Raw genomic sequence first — 22,305 nt, 5'->3', positions numbered from 1 at the left:
TCTGTATTCTGACAAACTCCTAGCTGAAACAAGATAAGACATAGTTGTTTGGATTTGCCTTTCTTTGAAGTTGAGCACCTTTTCATATGTCTATCAGTCATTTGTATTTCACTTCTGTGAACAAATCCATTCAGGTCTTTGGCACATTTTTCTATTGAGTTATCATTTTACTAGTGATTTGTAAGTTTTTAGATTATTACAAATTAGTCACTTGTCATCCTATGCTTATGGGTTTTGTATTTTACTTTCCTAAAGTTTTAAATGTTTATGTAATCGATTTCTGAATCTTTCCCTTCGATGGAGAATATAAGTTGGTCACGGGAGATTGAGTTCTGAAAAGTCATTACATTAGTAAGGTTCTTTGGCACTCTGGGCGCCCTGGCTCCCTTCCTAGAGGGGCCTCCCCCACACAGGGGCCCCTCACAGGGGGAGCTTCCTGCTGGAGTGTCAGATTTCAGCATTCAAAGAAAGAGGCTGCCTGAAAGGTCTATATTTAGAGTATGACTCCCTAGCAGGGACAGCTGAATATCTGGGAACTAATTTCTGCATACTTTGTCCCTGAGTTCTGGGATTATTCTGAGGGGCTTCTACGGGTGGTGCAGTGAACTTGTAACAGAAGGCAGGGAGTGAAAAGGCCTCTTTCAGCTGGTGGTGACTGCTTGGCATCCTGTAAACTATGCTCTTCGTGAGGGAAAAATGACACCGATTTCAGGGGTGTTGCAGTGATTCACAGTCACCCACAGACCCTCACCACTGTCTCCACTGGAAGATGCTGAGCACTAGGGGCTACTGGGGTGACAGACATATAGTACATGAACAACAGATCCCGGAGATAATCTCACCAGTGTCACGATTAAATGAAAATTCCACCCGCTAAGCCTCATTTCCATCAGTGGGAGAGCAGTTGGTCCTGTCCAGCATGTGATGAGACCGATTTGATCACACGCTTATGTAAAATCCAAATAAAGTCCCTTGAATGGAAAGCAGGTTAATCTGGGAAGTCACCAGTTTTCAGGCACTGGGTTCATCAGGAGTTGGGTCTTCATTCAATCATCCAGGAGTCATCTGTGAGGAAGTTCTCAGACACCTGACACAAGATCATAATAAGTTCAGCCAGAACTTGAAAAGGTTGTAAATCGCTTGTGGGAAATTGCCAATTTTAGAAACCTGAATGTCTTTCCGCAGATTAATTTACAGATCACATTGAAAACGGCCTGGTTTTGTTTAGGAAAATTTTGTACATACAATGTCAATAATTACTAGTATGTGTTGAAAACTGAAATCGTTAATAGCAATTAATGTGGCACAAAATAATGTGAACAAATGAGTCTTTTGCTATTTTTACGACCTAATTTTTAAATATCGGGTGAAAATGGCTTGCCTGCATTTCCCAATGACAAAAACAATGAATGCGATGTTAAGGGGGGGGGGGGGGAAGAACATTAAAAAAAGAAAGTTAAGCATCTACTCGCACTCTCTGCTTCCTTTCCGGACACCCCTTCCCTAGCCCATTTTGGTGCAGCAACGCACCTGATGGGGAGTGTTAGTCTTAGAGCCTAAGAGAGAAAGAGAGGATTCCTCTAAGAAGAGAAAAGGCCAGAGCCAAGGCCTGCGGGAGGGTGATACGCAGACCCTCCCCAGTAACCAGAGAAGGGCAAACCCCAACCGCAAAGAAGTGAGGCCACTCGCTAGTCGGCCCTCAGATTGGAGAGGACAGAGCTGAGTGACCAGGCGGTGCGCTCGGGGGCTTGGGTCACAGACCGGTGGAGGGGGAGTTGGGGCGGGCGGAGGTGGGGGGCAGGGTCCCCTAGAACTCCCCGCAGGCCGGAGGGTGGGGTGGGAGGGGAGAGAGAGCGTTGGTGACGCGGGGCCCTCACGTGACCTGGAGCTGCAGAGCGACGCAGCCTTCGGTGCAGTCGTCACTCCCGTCTGGGTACCGGCTCCCCGCGGTCCTGCGCCTGGCGGGCTGGCATCGGGCCCGAGGAAAGCGGAGCAGGTGAGGGCTCCGGGCCCGCGCGCGGAGGCCAGGTAGGCAGCTGTCGGCCTACCCCGGAGGCCGCTAGCCGGTTCGGGGCTGGGGGACAAAGCGGGCTTAAGTTCCAGGAGCCTTCGCTGTGATTCTCCCGAGTCCCCTCCCCCTGCCTCCGTCCGTGCTGGGGAACCTTGGGCTCTGACAGCGGATGGTTGGGGGTGGAGGGGAGTGGCTCTAGAGGGAAATGCAGAGATTGAGATGTCCCATCCTCTCTGACCCTAATCGCCGACCGCACACGTCCGCCCAGCTTCCTGCTCATTTCAGGGGAAGGGACATGCCACCGTGGCGTTTACAGAGAAAATGGTGGGCCTTGGTGACTGGACGGTGGAGTTGGTAGGGGTGGCGTCTGGGAATGCGGGGAGGGACGTTTGATAACCGGGATCCTGAATCCCGAAAGGTGAGTACTGGGATCTGTGTCCTGGGTGTTGGCCCAAGCACTCAGTGCCTTTACTCTCTCCTGTCTGATGGACAGTAGTTCCGTGTGGCACTTTTGTGGCGAGGCAAGGGAAGAAGGAGAGAAGAAAACTGCACAGGATCTGTGGAGGTTAGTGTGAGCACGGCCCGGCCTCTGAATAGTTGAAGTTCTGTGGGAATTCTCTAGGACAGGAACTTAGGCGCTGCTGTCCGGTTGGGATGTGGGGTGGGGCTACCTAGGGGACTTTCCCTAAACTGCGTTTACTTACTAAGCTTAGGGTTTTTAACTTAAATTGTATGTTGAAGACCAGTAAAGACAGCGAACTTTTCCACGGATGCTTTCATTTGCACTTCAGATAATATTAAGAAAATACAAATCGTTGTATCAAAGAACATTACTTGTTTTTTGAGATAGCCTTTGCCAGGAGGGATAGTGATTTTGCAGAAGAAAAAGCCTGCCCTCACTCCTTGTCTCTTCTGCTGGAGACTCCTAGAGATGGGTTTAAGGGGAAGTAGATGGCAGTAGGCTATGTTTGATTCTAGAGTAGGGGATGGGGGCCTCCATCTCTCTCTCCGTTTTCCAGTTTTCCAGATTACCCCGCCTGTCTGAGCACCTTGGTGAAGGAAATGATGGACTTTTGGGAGAAACCTTAGAATCCTACAGGTGGTTTTAAAATAATTTGCCCCTGTCTCTCCCCTTTTATTGCTCCTGCCTCCCTTTTACACGCTGCCCATTTCAGCGCCGGGGAAGCCCCAGGTTCTGCTAGCCAGAGAATGTGTCTCTAGATCTAGTAAGGCAGGTACTGGGACCCCTGTTTTAGATGGTGGGATGTCACAAGCCCTCAACAGTTACCCTCCCCTTTTTCTCTGTTTTTTCCTAGGTCTTCCCATAGGCCTACAGTAGGGCTGGAAGCCAGGGAAAGGGGGAGACTGGCCTGGAACCATGAAGGTTGGTGTGAAGGTGGGCAGCGCCTGGGGATAAAAAGAGGGTGAGCACAGAAGGTGGCTGAGACTTGAGAGGGTCTCAGGGGAGGGTACTTCTGCCTCTCCTACACTCTGCCCGATTTCCACAGTGTTGCTACATCCCCTGCTGAGGCAGGTACTGGGATCCAGGATCAGGGCACTTGTCTGTTCTGTGAGGACTTGGTGTCTATTACCTCCTGTTTGTTTGCTTGTCCATAGATCGGCCTGCAGGTCTGCTGTAGGGCTTGAGATTACTGGAAGCAAAGAAACAAGGAGGAAATTGCCCCTGATCAGTATAGCCTGGTAAGAGGATGGGAACTGCCTGGGTAGACCTCTAGGGTGGGTTGGTGGAGATCAACGTGCATCCTGTGTGGTCAGTGTCCAGTCTGGGGTGTCCTCAACCTCTCCCTTTCCCAGCCACCTTTCCCACCATCCCTGTCACGCTCTCGCCTTTATTTTGGTACAGAGAGTGGGGTGAACTGAGGGAGATAGAAAGGTAGTTTGATAATATGCCTGTCACATCAAGAACAAAATCTCCAGTCCCATCTGTCCCTCCGTGTGTCTGTCTGTCTGTCTCTAGGTCCACAGATCTCATGAGTTAATAGATCTACTTTAGGGTATATCACCAATCAAGAGAAGGAAAGAGGAGGGAACTGCCTTGATCATTACAGGTTGGTATGAGGGTGGGGACCTTTGGGAGTGATGAAAAGAGTAGGTCCAGTAAAAATCAAGGTCTGAGGGCTTCTCAGTCTCTCCCATTCATAGTCAGTCCCCCCCCCACCATCTTTTCCATTATTCATTTGGTGTAAGGAAATGTGTATGGATGTACCTTAGGGGAAAGTTGTTGGGCACTGGGGAAAATGGGAGGGGAGAAAATAAAAGGGTTGGAGAGAGAGTTGGCTCATGATCCTCTTCTCCCACCACGCACATCATTTCTACACTTTCCTGTCCTTCGTGTATCTATCTGTATGAGGCACAAAATTAGAAGAGAAATTTTAGTCCATTTCCTTCCTCCACTTCTAGGTCCACCTCCAGTGGCAGCTGTAGTGGCCTTTAAGTGGCTGAAGACCAGCGCCTTCACAGGCCTACACCCAGACCTACTACCCTCTTTCCCCATCCTGATTGAGCCCCCTGTACCTTGTTCGTGCCTTCAGTAGGGGTGATTACATGGGTCGCGTTCAGGAAGTGGGCTGGGTGACTGCAGGACTGGTGGTTTGGGCTGGTACCTGCTACTACCTTTACAGATTAACCAAGGGAAGAGCGCAGAGTGTGAGGACACTTGCCAAAAATGGGTCCAGAGTCAAGATGGAGACTGTGCTTGGGGTACAGAACCAGACCTTGGCCACGGGTGAAGCCATGGCTGGGACAGAGACTGAGACTAGACCCCAGGCCACGTCTGGAGCAGAAGCTGAAGCAGGAGGTAGGGCTGGGGCTGAAGTAGAGATTACCACCACTGCTAAAGCCCGACCCAAAGCCAACTCTCAGGCCATGACAATGGCTGAGGCAGAGGCAGTGATACAATCTGAGGCCAAAACAGTGGCCAGAACAGTGGGCACGACAGAGGCGGTGACTCTGACTGAGGCCCAGGTCAAAGCCGGGGAAGTGGCTATGAAAGAGGCTGTGACCCAAACTGACTCTGAGGCTGGGAGAGTAGTCAAGAAAGAGGCTGTGACCCAGACCAAGGTTAAAATTTGGGCACTGGCTGCCAGGGCAGAGACCAAGAAAGAAGTAATGACCCAGACCAAAGTGGAGGCTCGTATACTGGCTGAAAAAGAGATGAAAAGAATAATGGTGACACAGAGTGAGGCCTTAGGAGTGATCAGGGAAGTGGCCAAGATCAGTGCCATGAGTAAGACTGGAATTGTGGCTGAGACCAAGGCAAGAGCCCTGGAAGAGATTGTGAGCGTGGCCAAGACTCAGTCTGAGGCCAGGTCTGGTAACACAGTTGATGCTAAGGGAAATCCTGATACCATGTCCAGGGCAGAAGTTGGAGTGGACATGAGGTCTTGTGCACCATCTCAGGCTGTGACCAAGATCCAGGTCGCCACCATGCCTGGTGCTGGGGTTGAGGTCAAGGGGAATCACAAAACCATGTCTCGGGCAGAGTCTAGGGCAGACGTGAGGGCTCCTGCTCAGCCTCAGATTATAGCCAAGACCCAGGCTGAGGCTATGCTTGGGGCAAAGGTTGATGCTGGGGGTATTACAAATGCCATGTGTAAGGCAGGGGCAGGGGCAGACATGAGAGTTTCTACACAACCTCAGACTGTGGCCAAGAAACAGGCCGAGACAATGTTTGGTGCCGGGGTTGATGACAGGGGAAATGCTGATGTCACATCTAAGGCAGTGGCTGGAGCTGACATGAAGGTTGCTGCTCAACTTCAAGCTGCAGCCGGTGCTCAGGCTGAGGCTATGCCTGAGGTCAGGGTTAAAGGAAGAGGTAACTCCAGTGCGATGTCTAAAACAGGGGCCAGGGCAAACTTGAGGGCCAATTCCCAGGCTGAGGCCTTGCCTGATGCCAGGGTTAAGACCAGAGACAATCCCAATGCCAAGTCTAAGATGGGGGCTGGGACAGATATGGAGCTCTATACGCAGCCTCAGCCTGTGGCCAATGTCCAGGTTGATGCCTTGCCTGATGGCAGGATTAAGGCTAAAGGCAATGCCAACACCATATCTAAAGAAGGGGCTGGGACAGACACAAAGGCACAGTCTCAGGCTTCCACCAAGAGCCAGGTTGAGACCTTACCTGGTACTAGAGGTAAGACTAGGGGAAAAGGCAAAAGTAAGCATAAAGCAGGAGTCGGGATAGAAATGAAAACCTGCGCGCAGCCTCAGGTTGGGGCCAAGACCCAAGCTGATGCTTTTCCTGATTCCAGGGTTGATGGCAGGGGTGATCCTAATGCCATTTCTAGGTCAGGGGCTAAGGCAGAACTGAGGGCCTGTGGTCAGCCCCAGACTGAGGCCAGTTCCCAGGGTGAGGGCTTGCCTGGTACTAAGAATAAGGTCAGAGGCAATCCCAGTGCTGTGTCTAAGGTAGGGACTGGGCCAGATACACTGGGCTCTGCCCAGCTCCAGGCTGTGGCCAATTCCCAGGGTGAAGCCTTGTCTGGTAATAAGAGCAAGGTCAGGGGCAATCCCAATGTTGTGTCTAAGGCAGGGACTGGGCCAGATACTATGTGTTCTGCCCAGGGTGAAACAGATACAACAGGCTCTGCCCAGCCCCAGGCTGTGGCCAGTTCCCAGGGTGAAGCCTTGCCTGGTACTAAGAACAGGGTCAGGGGCAATTCCAATGCTGTGTCTAAGACAGGGGCTGGGCCAGGTACAATAGGCTCTGCTCAGCCTGAGGCTGTGTCTAATTCCCAAGGTGAAACCTTGCCTGGTACTAAGAATAAGGTCAGAGGCAAGTCCAGTGCTTTGTCTAAGGCAGGGGCTGGGCCGGATACAGTGGGCTCTGCCCAGCTCCAGACTGCGGCCAATGCCCAGGATGAAGCCTTGTCTGGTACCAAGAATAAAGTCAGGACCAATCCCAGTGCCGTGCCTAAGGCAGACGCCAGAGCAGATTCCGTGGGCTCTGCCCAGCCTCAAACAGATACAACAGGTGCTGCCCAGCCCCTGGCTGTGGCCAGTTCCCGGAGTGAGGCCTTGCCCAGTATCAAGAATAAGGGTAAGGGCAATCCCAGTGCTTTGTCTAAAGCAGGGACTGGGCCAGATATAGTAGGTTCTGCCCAGCCTCAGGTTGTGCCCAATTCCCAGGGTGAAGTCTTGTCTGGTACTAAGAACAAGGTCAGGGGCAATCCCAGTGCCATGTCTAAGGCAGAGGCCAGGGCAGATGCAATGGGCTCTGCCCAGCCTCAAACAGACACAACAGGCTCTGCCCAGCCCCTGGCTGTGGCCAGTTCCCAAGGTGAAACCTTGCCTGGTATCAAGAATAAGGTTAGGGGCAAGTCCAGTGCTATGTCTAAGACAGGGGCTGGGCTAGATACAGTGGGCTCTGCCCAGCCCCAGGCTGTGGCCAATTCCCAGGGTGAAGTCTTGTCTGGTACTAAGAACAAGGTCAGGGGCAATCCCAGTGCTGTGTCTGAGGCAGAGGCCAGGGCAGATGCAATGGGCTCTGCCCAGCCTCAAACAGACACAACAAGCTCTGCCCAGCCCCTGGCTGTGGCCAGTTCCCAGGGTGAAGCCTTGCCTGGTATCAAGAATAAGGTTGGGGGCAAGTCCAATGCTGTGTCTAAGATAGGGGCCGGGCCAGATACAGTGAACTCTGCCCAGCCTCAGGTTGTGGCCAGTTCCCGAGGGGAAGTCTTGCCTGGGACTAAGAACAAGGTCAGGGGAAATTCCAATGCTGTGTCTAAGACAGGAGCTGGGCCAGATACAGTGGGCTCTGCCCAGCTCCAGGCTGTGGCTAATTCCCAGGGTGAGGCCTTGCCTGGTGTCAAGAAAAAGGTCAAGGGCAACCCCAGTGCTTTGTCTAAAGCAGGGACTGGGCCAGATACAGTGGGCTCTGCCCAGCTCCAGGCTATGGCCAGTTCCCAGTGTGAAGCCTTGCCTGGTGTGAAAAATAAGGTCAGCAGCAATCCCAATGCTGCGTCTAAGGTAGAGGCCAGAGCAGATACAACAGGCTTTGCCCAGCCTCGGGCTGAGTCTAATTCCCAGGGTGAAGCCTTGCCTGGTGCCAGGAGTAAGGTCCGGTGTAATCTTAGTGCTGTGTCTAAAGCAGACACTGGGCCAGACACAGTGCGCTCTGCCCAGCCACAAACTGTGACCCATTCCCAGGGTGAAGCCTTGCCTAGTGTCAAGAATAAGGTCAGGGGCAATCCCAATGCTGTGTGTAAGATAGAGGCCAGGGCAGATGCAGTGTGCTCTGCCCAGCCTCGAGCAGATAAAACAGGCTCTGCCCAGCTCCAAGCTGTGACCAATTCCCAGGGTAAAGCCTTGTCTGGTACTAAGAGTAAGGTCAGAGGCAATTCCAATGCTGTATCTGAGGCAGAGGCCAGGGCAGATATAACAGGCTCTGCCTGGCCTCAGGCTGTGGCCACTTCCCAGGGTGAAGTTTTGCCTGGTACTAAGAATGTCAGGGGCAATCCCAATGCTGTGTCAAAGGCAGAGGTTGGGGCAGATACAATGGGCTCTGCCCAGCCTCAAACAGATACAACAGGCTCTGCCCAACCCCTGGCTGTGGCCAATTCCCAGGGTGAAGTCTCAGCTGGTACTAAGAATAAGGTCCGGGGCAATCTCAGTGCTGTGTCTAAAGCAGGGATTGGGCCAGATACAGTGGGTTCTGTCCAGCCCCAGGCTGTGGTCAATTCCCAGGGTGAAGCCTTGCCTAGTGTCAAGAATAAGGTCAGAGGCAATCCCAATGCTGTGTCTAAGGTAGAGGCCAGAGCAGATACAACAAGTTTTGCCCAGCCTCAGGCTGTGTCTTATTCCCAAGGTGAAACCCTGTCTGGTGCCAGGAGTAAGGTCCAGGGCAATCCCAGTGCTGTATCTAAGGCAGGCACTGGGCCAGATATAATGTGTTCAGCTCAGCCTCAAACAGATATAACAGGCGCTGCCCAACCCCAAGCCATGTCTAATTCCCAAGGTGAAACCTTGCTTGGTGCCAGAAATAAGGTCAGGGACAATCTCGATGTGGTATTTAAGGAAGGGGCTGGGCAAGATACAATAGGCTCTCTTTCACCAAAGGCCGTGGCCATTTCTCAGGGCGAGGCCCTCCTTGGTGCCAGAAGTAAGGTCAGGGGAAATACCAATGCTGAGTCTAAGGTAGAGGCTGGGGCACATATGATGGGCTCTGGCCAGCCTCAGTCTGCAGCCCATTCCCAGAGTAAGATCTTGCCTGGGACAAAGGACAAGGCTATACCCAAGTCTGAGGCAGATGAGGGCTATGCAAAGCCCAAGGCTGAGGCCACACCCACTGTTGAGAGTGGGGGTGGGACAGGCACTCAGGCCTGCAGAAAGACTCGGTCTAGGGTCCACGACTACTACTGGAATGGGATTGGTATTGAGGATTGGATTGCTTCTGAGCGATGGATCAAATTTAGGTTTCAGGCCAGGGATGGATACTGGGAGAATAGCATGTCCTGGGCTGATGATGAGAATGAAGCCAGTATTGAGTCCTGGAGTGGGGCTAGTGATAAGTCTGATATTAGGTCCTGGGCTGGGGCTAAGGGTGAGAATGAAGTTGGTTTTCCATCCTGGGCTACAGCTGGGGACCAGGCCTGTGGGGGGCTCTGGGTTGAGAGTCAGGCCAGTGGGGGTTCTTTGTCAGAGGCCAGGGACATGGCCATTGGAGCATCCTGGATTGGGGCTGAGAACCAGGCCAGTGGGGTGTCTTGGGCTAGCACCGGGAACCAGGCTATTGGGGAGCCCTGGGCTGGAGGTCAGGCCAGTGGGGTGTCCTGGGCTGGGGAAGATGCCATTGAAGGGTCCTGGATGGGAGCTGAGGAACAGGACAGTGGAAAGTCCCAGGATGGCGCTGGGATTCAGGCTAATGGAGGGTCCTGGGCTGAAGCTAGAGCTGGGAATGTGGCTAGTATTGGGCACTGGCCTGGGGATATGGACCAGGCTAGTGGAGGGTACTGGGTTGGGACTGGTGACCTGTCTGGTGGATCCAAGCCTAGATTTGAGGATCAGGCCAGTGAAGATATGTCCTGGGCTGACACAGCCAACCAAGCCAGTGGAGGGTCCAGGCTGAGGCCTGTGGACCAGTCTGGTGGTGAGTCCTGGGCTAGGGCTGGGGAACAGGCCAACAAAGGTCCTAGGCCAGGGTTTGTGGACCAGTCCAGTGTTGGGTCCTGGGCTAGCACTGGGAATCAGGCCAGTGGAGGATTCTTGGTTGGGACTATGGACCGGGCCAGCGGGGGGTCCTGGGCTGGGACTGGTGATCAGTCTGGTGGTGAGTCCAAGCCTAGATTTGAGGATCTGGCAAATGTAGAAGTGTCTTTGGCTAGGGTTGGTGGCCAGGCTGGTGGAGGGCCTAGGTTGGGGCCTGAGGACCAGTCCAGTGGAAGGTCCTGGGCTGACTCTGGGGACCAAGCCAGTGGAGGGTTCTTGGTTGGGGCTGTGGACCAGGCCAATGGAGGGACCTGGGCTGTACCTGGGGATCAGGCTGGTGGTGAGACAAAGCCTAGATCTGAAGAGCAGGCAAGTGGAAGAGGGTCTTGGGCTGACAATGGGGGCCAGGCTGGTGGAGGGTCTAGGCTGGGTCCCAGGGACCAGTCCATTGGAGATTCCTGGGCTGGCACTGGGGACCAGGCCAGTGAAGAATATAGGCCCGGGCCTGAGGATCAGTCCAATGGATGGTTCTGTGCTTACAGTGGGAGTCAGGCTAATGCAAGTGGGTCCTGGGGTGGGGCTGGTGGCCAGGCTATTGGAGGATCTAGACTAGGGCCCACGATCCCATCCAGTGGTGGGTCCTGGGCTGATACTGGAAGTCAGGTCAGTGGAAGGTCTTGGGCTGGGACTGGAGATCAGGCTAGTAGCTGTCCCAAACCTGGATTTGAGGATCAAGCCAATGGAGGAGGGTTCTGTTCTGGTGCTGAGGACCAGGCTGTTGGAGGGTCTAATCCAGGGCCTGCAAACCAGTCCAGTGGTGGGTCCTGGACTGGCACTGGGAGTCAGGCCAGTGGAAGGTCCTGGGCTGGGCCTGGGGATCAGGCTGATAGTGGTTCCAAACCTGGATTTGAGGACCCAGCAGGTAGAGAAGGCTCCCAGCCTGGCACTGGGGATCAGGCTAGTGGAAAATCTTGGGCTGGGTCTAGGCCTGGTAATGAAGCCAGTAGAGGGTCTAGGCTGGGGCCCAAGGACCAGGCAAGTGGAGGGCCCTGGGCTACGGCTGGTGACCAGGCCAGTGGAAGACCCCAGATCAGTGCTGAGATGGAGGCCAGTGAAAGATCCTGGTTTGGGACTGGGGGTGAGACTAGTACTGGGTCCTGCTTCAGGAGAGGGGAAGAGGCTGGTATTGTATCCAAACCTGGAGGTAAAAACGAGGCCAGTATTGAATCCAGATCAAGGGCTAAAGAAGAAGCCATCATTAGTTCCAGATTTGGGGCTGAGGATAAGGCCAATATTGGGTCCTGGATCAGATCTGAAGAGGCAGCCTGTATGGATTCCTGTATGGGGGCTGAGGCTGGGGCTGCGGCAGAGGTCAGGAAGGAGTCTTGGCTCTGGGATGGAGATGCAGCCACTACAGGGTCTAGGCTTGGGGCTGAGGAAGAGGCTTGCATGGGGTCATGGACTTGGGCTGAGGATGTGGATGAGGATGAGCTAAGTAGAGCATCCAGCCCTGATATTGAGGAGATCAGTTTAAGGTCCTTGTTTTGGGCTGACAGTGAGAAGAGTCATGAGTTCAGATCCGAGAGGGAGAGAAATGTCAATTTTGAGTGTGGAGCTGGAGATAAGGCCAGCGCCAAGGATAACTTTGAGGCACCAACTACTGGTGGAGTTGATGAAAAGTCTTGGTTCTGGGATGGTAATGAAAACAGAAGTGAGGACAAATCTGCACCTAAGACTAAAGCCAAAAAGTCAGCTGAGTCAAGAGGCACATATCCATCCATGGTCCCTGGGGCAGGAATGGGGTCATGGGCAGGAGCCATGATCTGGACGGAAATGAAATTTCCATACCAAAATAAGTCCTGCTTCCCACCTGAAGATGAGCTAAGAAAGCAGATCAGGGATGAGGAGAAAACTCAGCCCTGGACCTGTCGCTGTAAACGCGAAGCTAATATGGATCCACGAGAGCTTGAAAAACTCATTTGCATGATTGAGATGACTGAAGATCCTTCTATTCATGAAATAGCCAATAATGCTCTTTATAACAGTCCCGAATATCCCTTTTCCCATGAAGTCATTCGAAATGCAGGTAGGATCTCAATTATTGAAAGTTTGCTCAATAATCCCTATCCCAGTGTAAGGCAGAAGGCTTTAAATGCACTGAATAACATCTCAGTGGCTGCTGAAAATCACAGGAAGGTGAAAACATACTTAAACCAAGTATGTGAAGACACAGTCACCTATCCCTTGAATTCAAATGTACAGCTGGCTGGACTAAGACTGATAAAGCACTTGACTATTATTAGTGAATATCAGCATATGGTTACAAATTATATTTCAGAATTTCTTCGTTTGTTAACTGTGGGAAGTGGAGAAACGAAAGACCATATTTTGGGAATGCTTTTGAATTTCTCTAAAAATCCATCTATGACAAAAGACTTACTCATTGCCAATGCACCAACGTCGCTGATTAATATCTTTAGCAAGAAAGAGACGAAAGAGAATATTCTTAATGCTCTTTCACTATTTGAAAATATAAATTATCATTTTAAAAGAAGGGCAAAAGTATTTACGCAGGACAAGTTCAGTAAAAATTCTCTTTATTTCATATTCCAACGGCCTAAAGCATGTGCCAAGAAACTCCGAGTCTTAGCAGCAGAGTACAGTGACCCTGAGGTGAAAGAAAGAGTTGAGCTATTATTAAGTAAGCTCTGATTAGTTGTATGTTCTCAAACAAATCTGAGTAATATTTTGGTTTTGTAGTCTGGAAGTAATGCATATTGTAAATTGCATTACAACTTTGAAACTGATGTTACTTGTGATGGTCTGTAGCTGGATCACTTTATGAACACCAAATGTACTGAAAATACATGTGTCGATTATTACCTTGTCTGGATTGAGATATTTTTAGTATGCTTCATGAGCAGAAACGACCTGATTCTTCCTAAGTAAGGTAATTTTTGGTCCTTTGTGTGGACTTATGTTTATACATTTGAGACTTTATTTTTATGTTATCAATAAAGTTGTGTGTTTTAAGCAGAAAAAAGAGACACATCCTTGTCCTTGAGTTTATGATCTATTTGGAAAGGCAAGATGTATGGAAACAAAAATACGCTAACAAAGCCACAAGCCTCTGATCATGGCCAAACCCTTCCCATCAGTGCAGAAACTTCTGCAGGCAGCAGTGCTCAGGCAAAGCCGTACAGAGGAGGGGGACACTTAGGTAAGCTGGGCTTGAAGGATAGGATAAAAATGGGGCGGGAGAGCATTGGAGGAGGGAGGAGTGGTGGGAAGAAAGGCATGGAGGTGGGAATCCTGCTTCGGAGAGGAGGCTGGCCTGCCTGGAGTTCCAAGTGTGGGAGGGGAATGATGGGAAATGTAATCCATCAGTCTGGGTGAGCCCTTTCATGCAGGATCCCTGATTGCTAAACTGAGGTGTCTGAATGTTACTCCATCCACCCCTGGGAGACCCCAAAGCCTTCTGTGACCAGAGGAATAAAAATGAAAGGAAAAGGATGTAGCTGATGTGTGTGCAGGATGTGTCAGAGTTGGGGTGGGGACAGGAGTGGTCACTGGAGATTGGAACACCAGTTAGGAAGTCACTGTCATGGTCCAGGCACGAGATGATAAAAGTGTGAGACTTCACTACCGGCCACGAGAATGGCAAAGGGAAGAAGGAAGTGAGAGACTGTTTGAACAAAGAAGTGATAGAACATATCTTGAGGGCATACAGAGAGGTACAATTTTATTTTAGGGTCCTGGTGGCATTTAATTCGAAAACGTTCTCTTTCTGGGCCAACTCTGGGCTCTATGTAAGTAAATACATTAGGTTATTATTTTGAAATAATAAGAAAGTATAATAGAAGAAAGAACAACGTTTAGTGCTTCTATCAGATTTCTTTTAGAAGGTTGATCGAGGCAGGGCTTTATGGAACCATTGAGAGTGGTGTTGGCATCAATACTGTAGAAGACCCACCTCTCTCCCACCCTAGAGTGTGGTGAGGGTATGGTGGAAGGGGCGCTTTCAAACTGGGCTGGTAGGAGCATACATTGGTACAAGGTCCATTTGGATACATGTTTCAGAAGCCTTAAAGATGTGCGTGCTCTTTGAGCCAGTAATTCTACTTGTAGAAATTTATCTATAGAAAATGATCAGATAGTTGGCTTGTACAAAGCTGTGCATCTTCATACTGTTTTGAAGAGTGGAAACATGTGAATGACCCAAGGGTCTCAAAATAGGTACTTGGCTGAAAAATTAGGGTGTGTCTACACAATGAAACCTCTTGCAGCAATTGAAAATGGTGATGGGCATCTACACTTATTTACTTGGAAAAAATTCAGCATACAATCTTAAATGGGGAAAATAGGCTATAAGAGCACATGCTATATTTTTTATAAAGAAAAAGTATATATTTCAATTATCTCATGTATAAGCTTTGGCGTATACTCTGAGGTTAATAGAGTCCTATGGGTGTTAGGTTAATGGGTAATTTTACCTGTTTTTTACTCATCTGTATTTTCTGATTTTTATATAATACACAACAAGAATTTTTGCATAATTTACCAAGAGGAAATGGATGGGCTTGGGCTAAGCAGACCGGTCAGTAGCATTTCAGGGAACCAGAGCAAAAGTATAAATAGAGGCTCACATATTGATGTCTAGATATTGGAAGGTATAAATTAAAATTTTAATAAATAAATATTTAAATAAAGCTGTAAATGTACGTGTAAATGTTTGAAAATTTAAATCTTATTCACCGTTTTAAAAGTAAAACTGTTGTCAATTCTATTATTCAATGGCCACTAAATTTCTAGTGGAAAAAAATGATGTCATACTTGTGGTAGATTCTGCAATCTGCTGCCCTAATCCTCCTTCAGGAATAAAGAGGTTATTATTTACTTGCTAGGAGTGCTGCCAACAGACAGCCCTCAGCTGTCATCCCTTTTCAGGAACTGCTTTAACTGGAAAGTCACCTCCCCCAAGGTCATACCCTCTTCCTGGGGGTACTTCCATCTGATGGCTGATTGACATGGCCCTTCTTGCCCCAAAAGGGACAACTTAACTTCTCCCTCTGTCCAATCCTGCTTCCTTCTCTTCCCTTCCACAGATTTTGATCTCAAGAGCATTCCCTAATAAAAGCCCTCATGCTGAACTCTGAGTCTGCTCTCCAGGAAGCCAACCTACAACAGTTGGTATGAGGAGTAGTTCAGGAAAGCATACACTGTGATGAAATTTTGGAGATGAATCACCTGCTGCCCAGCTGGCAATGAGGACCCCATCACTGATGGTAGGTGGAGTAGATAAGCACCTGGGACAGGTGACAGAAGAAGTGTTAGAGCTTTCACTGATGGCAAACTGGGATGGCACTGCTGGAAGGGAAAGCATTAGCTGGTTCTATGTAGCAGAATTTTGAGAAATAGGTGGGAAATATTAAATATAAGGAAGGCCAGAAAATTGGGTAGCTATTTCTATGCTTGGTTGACTCCTAGAAAAAAAAATAATGAGAAGCCAACTTAAATTATTCAACAACTAAGTGCTGTATGTGAAAGCCAAAGGGTTTCATTTGTAGCATATAAAGAGACCCTCCTCTTTTCCAGGTAGAGGGTAGAGAAATCTGAGGACCAGGCCCAGGACTTACTGAAAGCAAGCTTCAAAGGAAGTTAAAATCCCAACCAAGACAAGTCTGCTATGCCAAGATCAGAGCCCTGGTTAGGAAGGCGTGGAAACCTGGCACATGGGATGGGGGCTTCTGGATTGACATCCCTAAAAATCTTGTATCTTCAGATTTTCCTGGACACCTTGAGCATTCAGAAAGGTCCCACTCCTTCCTATTAAGGGCTAGTGCTTCACCTTGCTTGATTTGCAGAGCCCTTTCTCCTGTAAGATAATATGCATTTCCCTCAGAATCTGCCCCACTTCCCATCTTGGCCACTGGGTCTATATATAAAGTTAAGTCACAGCATAGCTTCACTGGGGATATGCTGGGCCTAAGTAGGAAGGAAAGGGACTACCCCAAGAAGAAGCTATAGGACCTAGCCAGCATGTACTAGCAGGTGCTGAGGGGGGAGCACGGGACTGAATTCTGAGGGCCTTGATCAGGGGAGCTGGAATATAAAATTAAATAAGGGAAAATTAATTGTTTTGAGAGTTCTCTCCCAAAATACAGTATTTAACCCCTCCCCCCGGGAAAGACCCCAGGAGATCAAGTGAACTCAATACTAGAATGGCTTCTCAGAGTGCGGGGGTGGGGGGTGGGGGGAAGAATTAAGTGAAGTATAAATGCCAAAGTTGTCATAGCAGATTGGGGAGAAAGGATTAAAGGCTCAGGGAAGTGGGAATGATAGAATAAATATATTATGTATGTCCAGAAAACCCTCTGGAGGACTAGGTTCTGCAGGAGGACCCAAAAGGCACACTGTTCGCTCAAGCTATAAGGAATGCACTGGTGAGAGGAATGGCAGCATTGCTAAGAAGTTCCGTGGTGGCTTGCCTCTGCAGGCCAGGGCTCAGAGTAGGAGAGGATGTTAGAGGATGAGGATCACTGATAGGAACGGTGATGTCCTGAAACAATAGAGGCAGGATGACTGCACATAACCGTCAGAAGTCGGGTGGATGCGAATATCATAATGCACTGCAGGGTCAGAGTGAGAGGCGGGGGGCCTGATCTGCAGAGAGCTGTGGGGATGGTTAATAGAACACAATGCTCCTAGTGAATAGATGGTTAAGAGGTAGTTAGTAGATTATATATAACAATATATAATATATGGTCAATATAACACAGTGCCCTGGGGAAAATAAGCAGCCAACAATCTGTACTCAACGTGAACAACCAAAAGAAATCAAAGAAATATATCACAGTGCCCTGGGGAAAATCAGCAGCCAACAATCTGTACTCAATGTGAACAACCAAAAGAAATCAAAGATGGTCAGGAGTCTGAAGGACAGTGCCTCCATAAAAAGTCACAATTCCTTGCTCAGCTTCTGATCCTAAGTCAGTTTTTGAACCAGGGAGCACTGTTTGAAGGAGAGGCTGAAGGAGAGGCTGGGGTGCCCAGGAAGAAGAACCCTATAACATATGTGTAGTAACGATTTTTCTAGTCCTTCTATTTATGCATGTAACTGTATGCAGGGGAAAGAGGAATACCCAAACATTTTGAGGCCCAATGGACACTGGTTATGAGTTGATATACCCAGAGACCTAAAATGTCATCATGTCCCCCTTCTTAGAATAAGGGCAGATGGGAGCCTGGTATTAAATGGACTCCTGGCCTGTGTTGGGTTCAGAGTGGCTCCACTGGGTCCACAAGCCTACCTGATGGCTATATTCTTGGTCTCTGAATGTATAATTGGAATAGACGTTTTGGTACTTGGTACAAACCCCATATTGGTTTCTTGACTTGTGGAGTCAGAGCTATTTGTAGATGAAAAGCAGAAGTTTCTGAGACTGCCCTCACCTTCCTTGGCCAAGATAATGAATGAAAACATATAGCATCTTGGGGAGGACAGCAGAAGTTAGTGCCACCTTTGAAGACCTAAAGATTGCTGGGATGTGGCCCCTATCATATCTACATTTAATACACCAGTTTGGGCCCCTGCACAATGTGGGCAGAGCCTGGTAGATGACAGACCATTGCAAACTCAACCAAGTAGTAATACAAGTGCAGCCACCGTGTTAGATGTAATATCTTTGCTAAAGCAGAATAACATGACCTTAGATACCTAATAATTAGCTATTGCTTTGGAAAATGTAGTTTTATATCCCTATCAGAATAAAATATCAGAAAAAGTTCATGTTCATATAGGACAACAGTATACATTTATAGTTTTTCCTCAAAGGTCTACAACTCTCCTGTCCTCTGTCATATTATAGTCTGGAGATAGCTGGACCATCTGAATATAATACTAGTCCACTATGTTGATGACATCATGTTAATTGGACCAAAATGAGTAAGAAGTGGTTAGCGGGTTGGAGGCCTTGGTGAGATACATGTACTCCCCATGATGGGAGATAAACCCTAGTGCAGGTTTTAGAGTTTGAATGATCGGGGGGGGGGGGGTATGCCAGGAGATTCCCACCAAATTAAAGGACAAATTATTGCATTTTTCACCTTCCCCACAAAGTAGGAGACTCAATGCCTGGTAGGCTTCTTCGGGCTCTGGAAACAGCACATTTCACACCTGGAGTTACTGTTTCTACCCATATACTGGGTGACACAAAAAACTGCCAGCTTTGTGGAGGCGCCTGGGTGGCTCAGTCGTTAAGCGTCTGCCTTCGGCTCAGGTCATGATCCCAGGGTCCTGGGATCGAGCCCCACATCGGGCTCCCTGCTCAGCGGGGGGTCTGCTTCTCCCTCTCCCACTCCCCCTGCTTGTGTTCCCTCTCTCGCTGTGTCTCTCTCTGTCAAATAAATAAATAAAATCTTAAAAAAAACCCAAAACTGCCAGCTTTGAGTGGAACCTAGAGCAAGAGAAGGTCCCATAGCAGGTCCAGGCTGTGGTTTCAAGTAGTCCTGCCACTTGCGCCATACAATAGACAGACCCTATGGCATCAGAGATATCTGTGTTGGCAAAAGATGCCACATGGAGTTTTTGATAAGCCCCAGTGGGAAAGTCAGAACTTAGTCCAGAATTTAGGTTCTGGAGCAAACCGTGCCATATACGGTGGAGAATTATATATCTTTTAAAAACAGCTCCTCACATGCTACTGTATCCTGATAGAGACGGAATGCCTGGCCATAGGACATCAAGTGACCATGCAGCTAGAACTGCCCATCATGAACTGAATGCTGTCACATCCTCCAGGGTATAAGGGCGGGCAGGCCCAGCAACCAGAAGGAAGTTTTACACACAGGATCAAGCACAAGCAGGACTGGAGAACACAAGCACCTACACAATCAGCAAGAGTGGATCCTTCATGATAACAGATTCTCCGCGGATGCACTAGCATCATTCATTCACCATACACCTGTGGCCCCCTGGGAGATCTCTTTTTTTTAAGATTTTATTTATTCATTTGAGAGAGCGAGAGAGCAAGAGAGCGAGAGAGCGAGCACACAAGTGGGGTGAGGGGCAGAGGGAGAAGCAGACTCCCCGCTGAGCAGGAAGCCTGATGTGGGGCTCCAGGATCATGACCTGAGCCGAAGGCAGACGCTTAACCGACTGAGCCACCCAGGCGCCCTGGGAGATCTCTTGACAAGCTGACTAGGAAGGAAAAGCCCAAGCATTGTTCTTAGATTGGTGGGCTTGGTGTGTGGGTATCAGCAAGTATAGCAACTCCGGCCTGAGAAAGCCATGGTGACCAGGAATGAGGGTCTGGGTCATACCACCAGGCAAACCACCAAAACCTTAAGACTGATGGGGATCTATAATTCTTAGTGGGAGGGGAAGTGATTATTTGCTGCTTTGAGACCAGCTGCAGTATTGAGGGTGGTAGTTTGTCCTAAGTTTCTCCTAGGAAGAGAGGCCCATCAGACTCCTAGAAGAGCTGATCCCAGAACTTAGCGAAGCGGATCTGGGAGGCACAAAGGTGGACTGTGGTGGACACTGCAATACCTTGCCCAGAGCTCCCTTTAGCAATCGAGGCCTTATTACTTCGGTTGTTAGGAATGCTGCCATCAGAGAGTCCTTGGCTACCAGCCCTCTTCCGGGATTGCATTAGCTGAGAGTTATCTTGTTTCAGATCACATCCCATTCTCAGGGTGGCCCACATCCAATGACTCATTGATGCTGTGTATAAAGGCCTGGCCCTCTTGCCCCTAACTGAGATAGTTTTGGAGTTTCATTCTGTCTTCATAATTCACTCTAATGTATGCTGAGGCATTCCATTGATAGTGGGCTAAAATTTGATTTCTCCCTTTTTTCATTCCTGCTACTTTCTTCCCTTTCCTTCCGTAAGTGTTAATCCCAGGAGCACTTCCCAATAAACCTTCTATACTCTAATCTTTGTCTCAGAATCTGCTTCCTGGAACAGCCAATCTGTAGCAATGCTTTATGCATGTTATATCTATCTATCTATCTATCTATCTATCTATCTATCTATCTATCTATCTATCTATCTAATCTATCCACCCTAAAATCAAGAGTAATATGAGTTGTTTAATATTGTGAAATGTTCGTTAGCCTCTCTGTGCAATTTTTGCAAATACTGCACTAATTTTTTATTACCTCTGGAGCCACAGACTGGAAAAGAGACAGGCAAGAAAATGGGCACTATTGGGGAATGATAGTTTGTTCAACAGAAACCTATTGCATTCATGTATCTGAGAAGGCTTTGACAAGTTAGCTTGTTTTTTTCTCTTCCATAAGTGCTTCCACTGCTTGAATCTTCCCTGCCTTCTGAAATCATGTCTGTCTTTTGGGTCAGCAGTGGCACAATCCACAAATGGTCATGGCATTTGGACACAGTTGCCTTTTATTTAGAAGATAGAGGGAGACAGATGTGGAGAAGCACGTTCCTGGAGCCTGAACAGTACTAGTCAAAGTGCAGATGTTTAGGGTTATAAGTTGCACCGTGCCAACAATAAGCACCAGATCCTGTGTGACACAGGCACCCGTGTGTGTGTGTGTGTGTGTGTGTGTGTGTGTGCGCGTGTGTGTGATATACAGGACCCTTCAAAACATGGGATTTAGAGAGGGCCCCTCATGCCCAGATCTAAGGGTAGGCCTGAGGCTAGGATAGCAGTGGATGACATTCAGGTCCCGATTCTTACTCTAATGTTGTAGCAGACTCAGGGCTCAGGGGTTGGTTTAAGGTTTTGGGTATAGTGGCCTTGCCGGGTCATGCACATATGAGGAAGAGTTTAACATCACTTTTTGAAAATGAAAATGCTGTTCTTCTTGGGAAAAAAGCCCATTTCTGGAAAACACATAAACCGATTGACCCTTAAGGCAGTGTAGTATAGGGGAGAGAGTGAATCTGGAGTAGAGGATGAGGCAGCAAGAGTATTAACATTTCCCTTCCCCTTTTAGTTTTCAAATACCAGAGTACAAAGAACACTCTGGTATTTCTTCTTATAAGGACACTAATCCTATCAGATCAGGGACCCACTCTCCTTTTTTTTTTAAGATTTTACTTATTTATCTGACAGAGAGAGAGAAAGAGAGAGAGAGCGAGAGCACAGTTTATTTTTCAAACTCCTCAAAAGGAGTAGATTTGAGAGGGAAAGGGAATGAATCTGGTTTAAACTATCTGAATTTGAGGTGCCTATGGAACTTTTCTTTTTTTGAGAGAATCTTTTTTTTTTTTTTTTGAAGATTTTGTTTATTTATTTGACAGAGAGATAGAGAGCACAAGTAGGCAGAGCGGCAGGCAGAGGGAGAGGGAGAAGCAGACTCCCCGCTGAGCAGGAAGCCCCATGCGTGGCTCCATCCCAGGATTCTGGGATCATGACCTGAGCCGAAGGCAGACGCTTAACCGACTGAGCCCCTCAGGCGCCCCCTTATGGGACTTTCAAGAGGAGATGTTCAGTGTTTATTTAAAAAGTATTTTAGAGCTCAGAATAAAGGTCTGACTAAAAATATGTATTTTTTTTAATATTTTATTTATTTATTTGAGAGAGAGAGAATGAGAGAGAGCGAGTACATGAGAGGGGGGAGGGTCAGAGGGAGAAGCAGACTCCCTGCCGAGCAGGGAGCCCGATGCGGGACTCGATCCAGGGACTCCAGGATCATGACCTGAGCCGAAGGCAGTCGCTTAACCAACTGAGCCACCCAGGCGCCCTAAAAATATGTATTTTAGATGATAACTGAAGCCAGAGAGTGAGTCAGGTAGCCCCAGCAAGGGATACAGATTGAAAAACTGAGGACAGAATGCTGAGAAGGCTCAATACATGTGGGACTTTGGCAGAAAGGAGTGCAGAACTGAAATGGAAGATATGGCCTCCCATCAATATCACAACACGTATCTCTATACATTCTTTTTTCTTCCCTTTTAAAAAATTGTGGCAAAGTACACAAAACATTTGCTACCTTCACCATTTTTAAGTGTACGGTCCATTGACATTAAGCACATTCACATTATTGTGTAACCATCACCACCATCCATTTCCAGAACTCTTTCCATCTTTCCAAACTGAAATTCTGTCCCCATTAAACACTAACTCTCCATGATCCCCTCCCTCAGCCCCTGGCA

General features: G+C 48.6%; 1 protein-coding gene across 17 annotated transcripts in view; it reads left to right on the top strand.

Moving 5' to 3' along the window:
* Positions 1 to 1,870: 1,870 nt before the first annotated feature.
* Positions 1,871 to 22,305, top strand: part of LOC116623100 (armadillo repeat-containing X-linked protein 1) — a 39,729-nt gene continuing 19,294 nt past the window's right edge. For 2 of the 17 annotated variants that reach the window (XM_032389983.1, XM_032389988.1), the window contains exons 1-8: positions 1,871 to 2,028; positions 2,505 to 2,576; positions 3,031 to 3,110; positions 3,328 to 3,395; positions 3,629 to 3,712; positions 3,990 to 4,080; positions 4,433 to 13,397; positions 15,283 to 15,462. In XM_032389983.1, coding sequence (XP_032245874.1) covers positions 4,577 to 12,889 — 8,313 coding nt within the window. In that variant the 5' untranslated portion in view covers positions 1,871 to 2,028; positions 2,505 to 2,576; positions 3,031 to 3,110; ... (2 more) ...; positions 3,990 to 4,080; positions 4,433 to 4,576 and the 3' untranslated portion in view covers positions 12,890 to 13,397; positions 15,283 to 15,462. Of the gene's footprint in view, positions 2,029 to 2,504; positions 2,577 to 3,030; positions 3,111 to 3,327; positions 3,408 to 3,628; positions 3,713 to 3,989; positions 4,081 to 4,432; positions 13,398 to 15,282; positions 15,463 to 15,772; positions 16,851 to 22,305 lie in introns of those variants that run through there. The other 15 variants (XM_032389986.1, XM_032389994.1, XM_032389992.1 and 12 more) reach the window with 15 other exon arrangements.

The sequence above is a fragment of the Phoca vitulina genome, unplaced genomic scaffold (genome assembly GCF_004348235.1).
Source record: "Phoca vitulina isolate PV1807 unplaced genomic scaffold, GSC_HSeal_1.0 scaffold57, whole genome shotgun sequence".
Taxonomy (NCBI): domain Eukaryota; kingdom Metazoa; phylum Chordata; class Mammalia; order Carnivora; family Phocidae; genus Phoca; species Phoca vitulina.
This window is presented reverse-complemented; position numbering and strand designations above follow the sequence as displayed.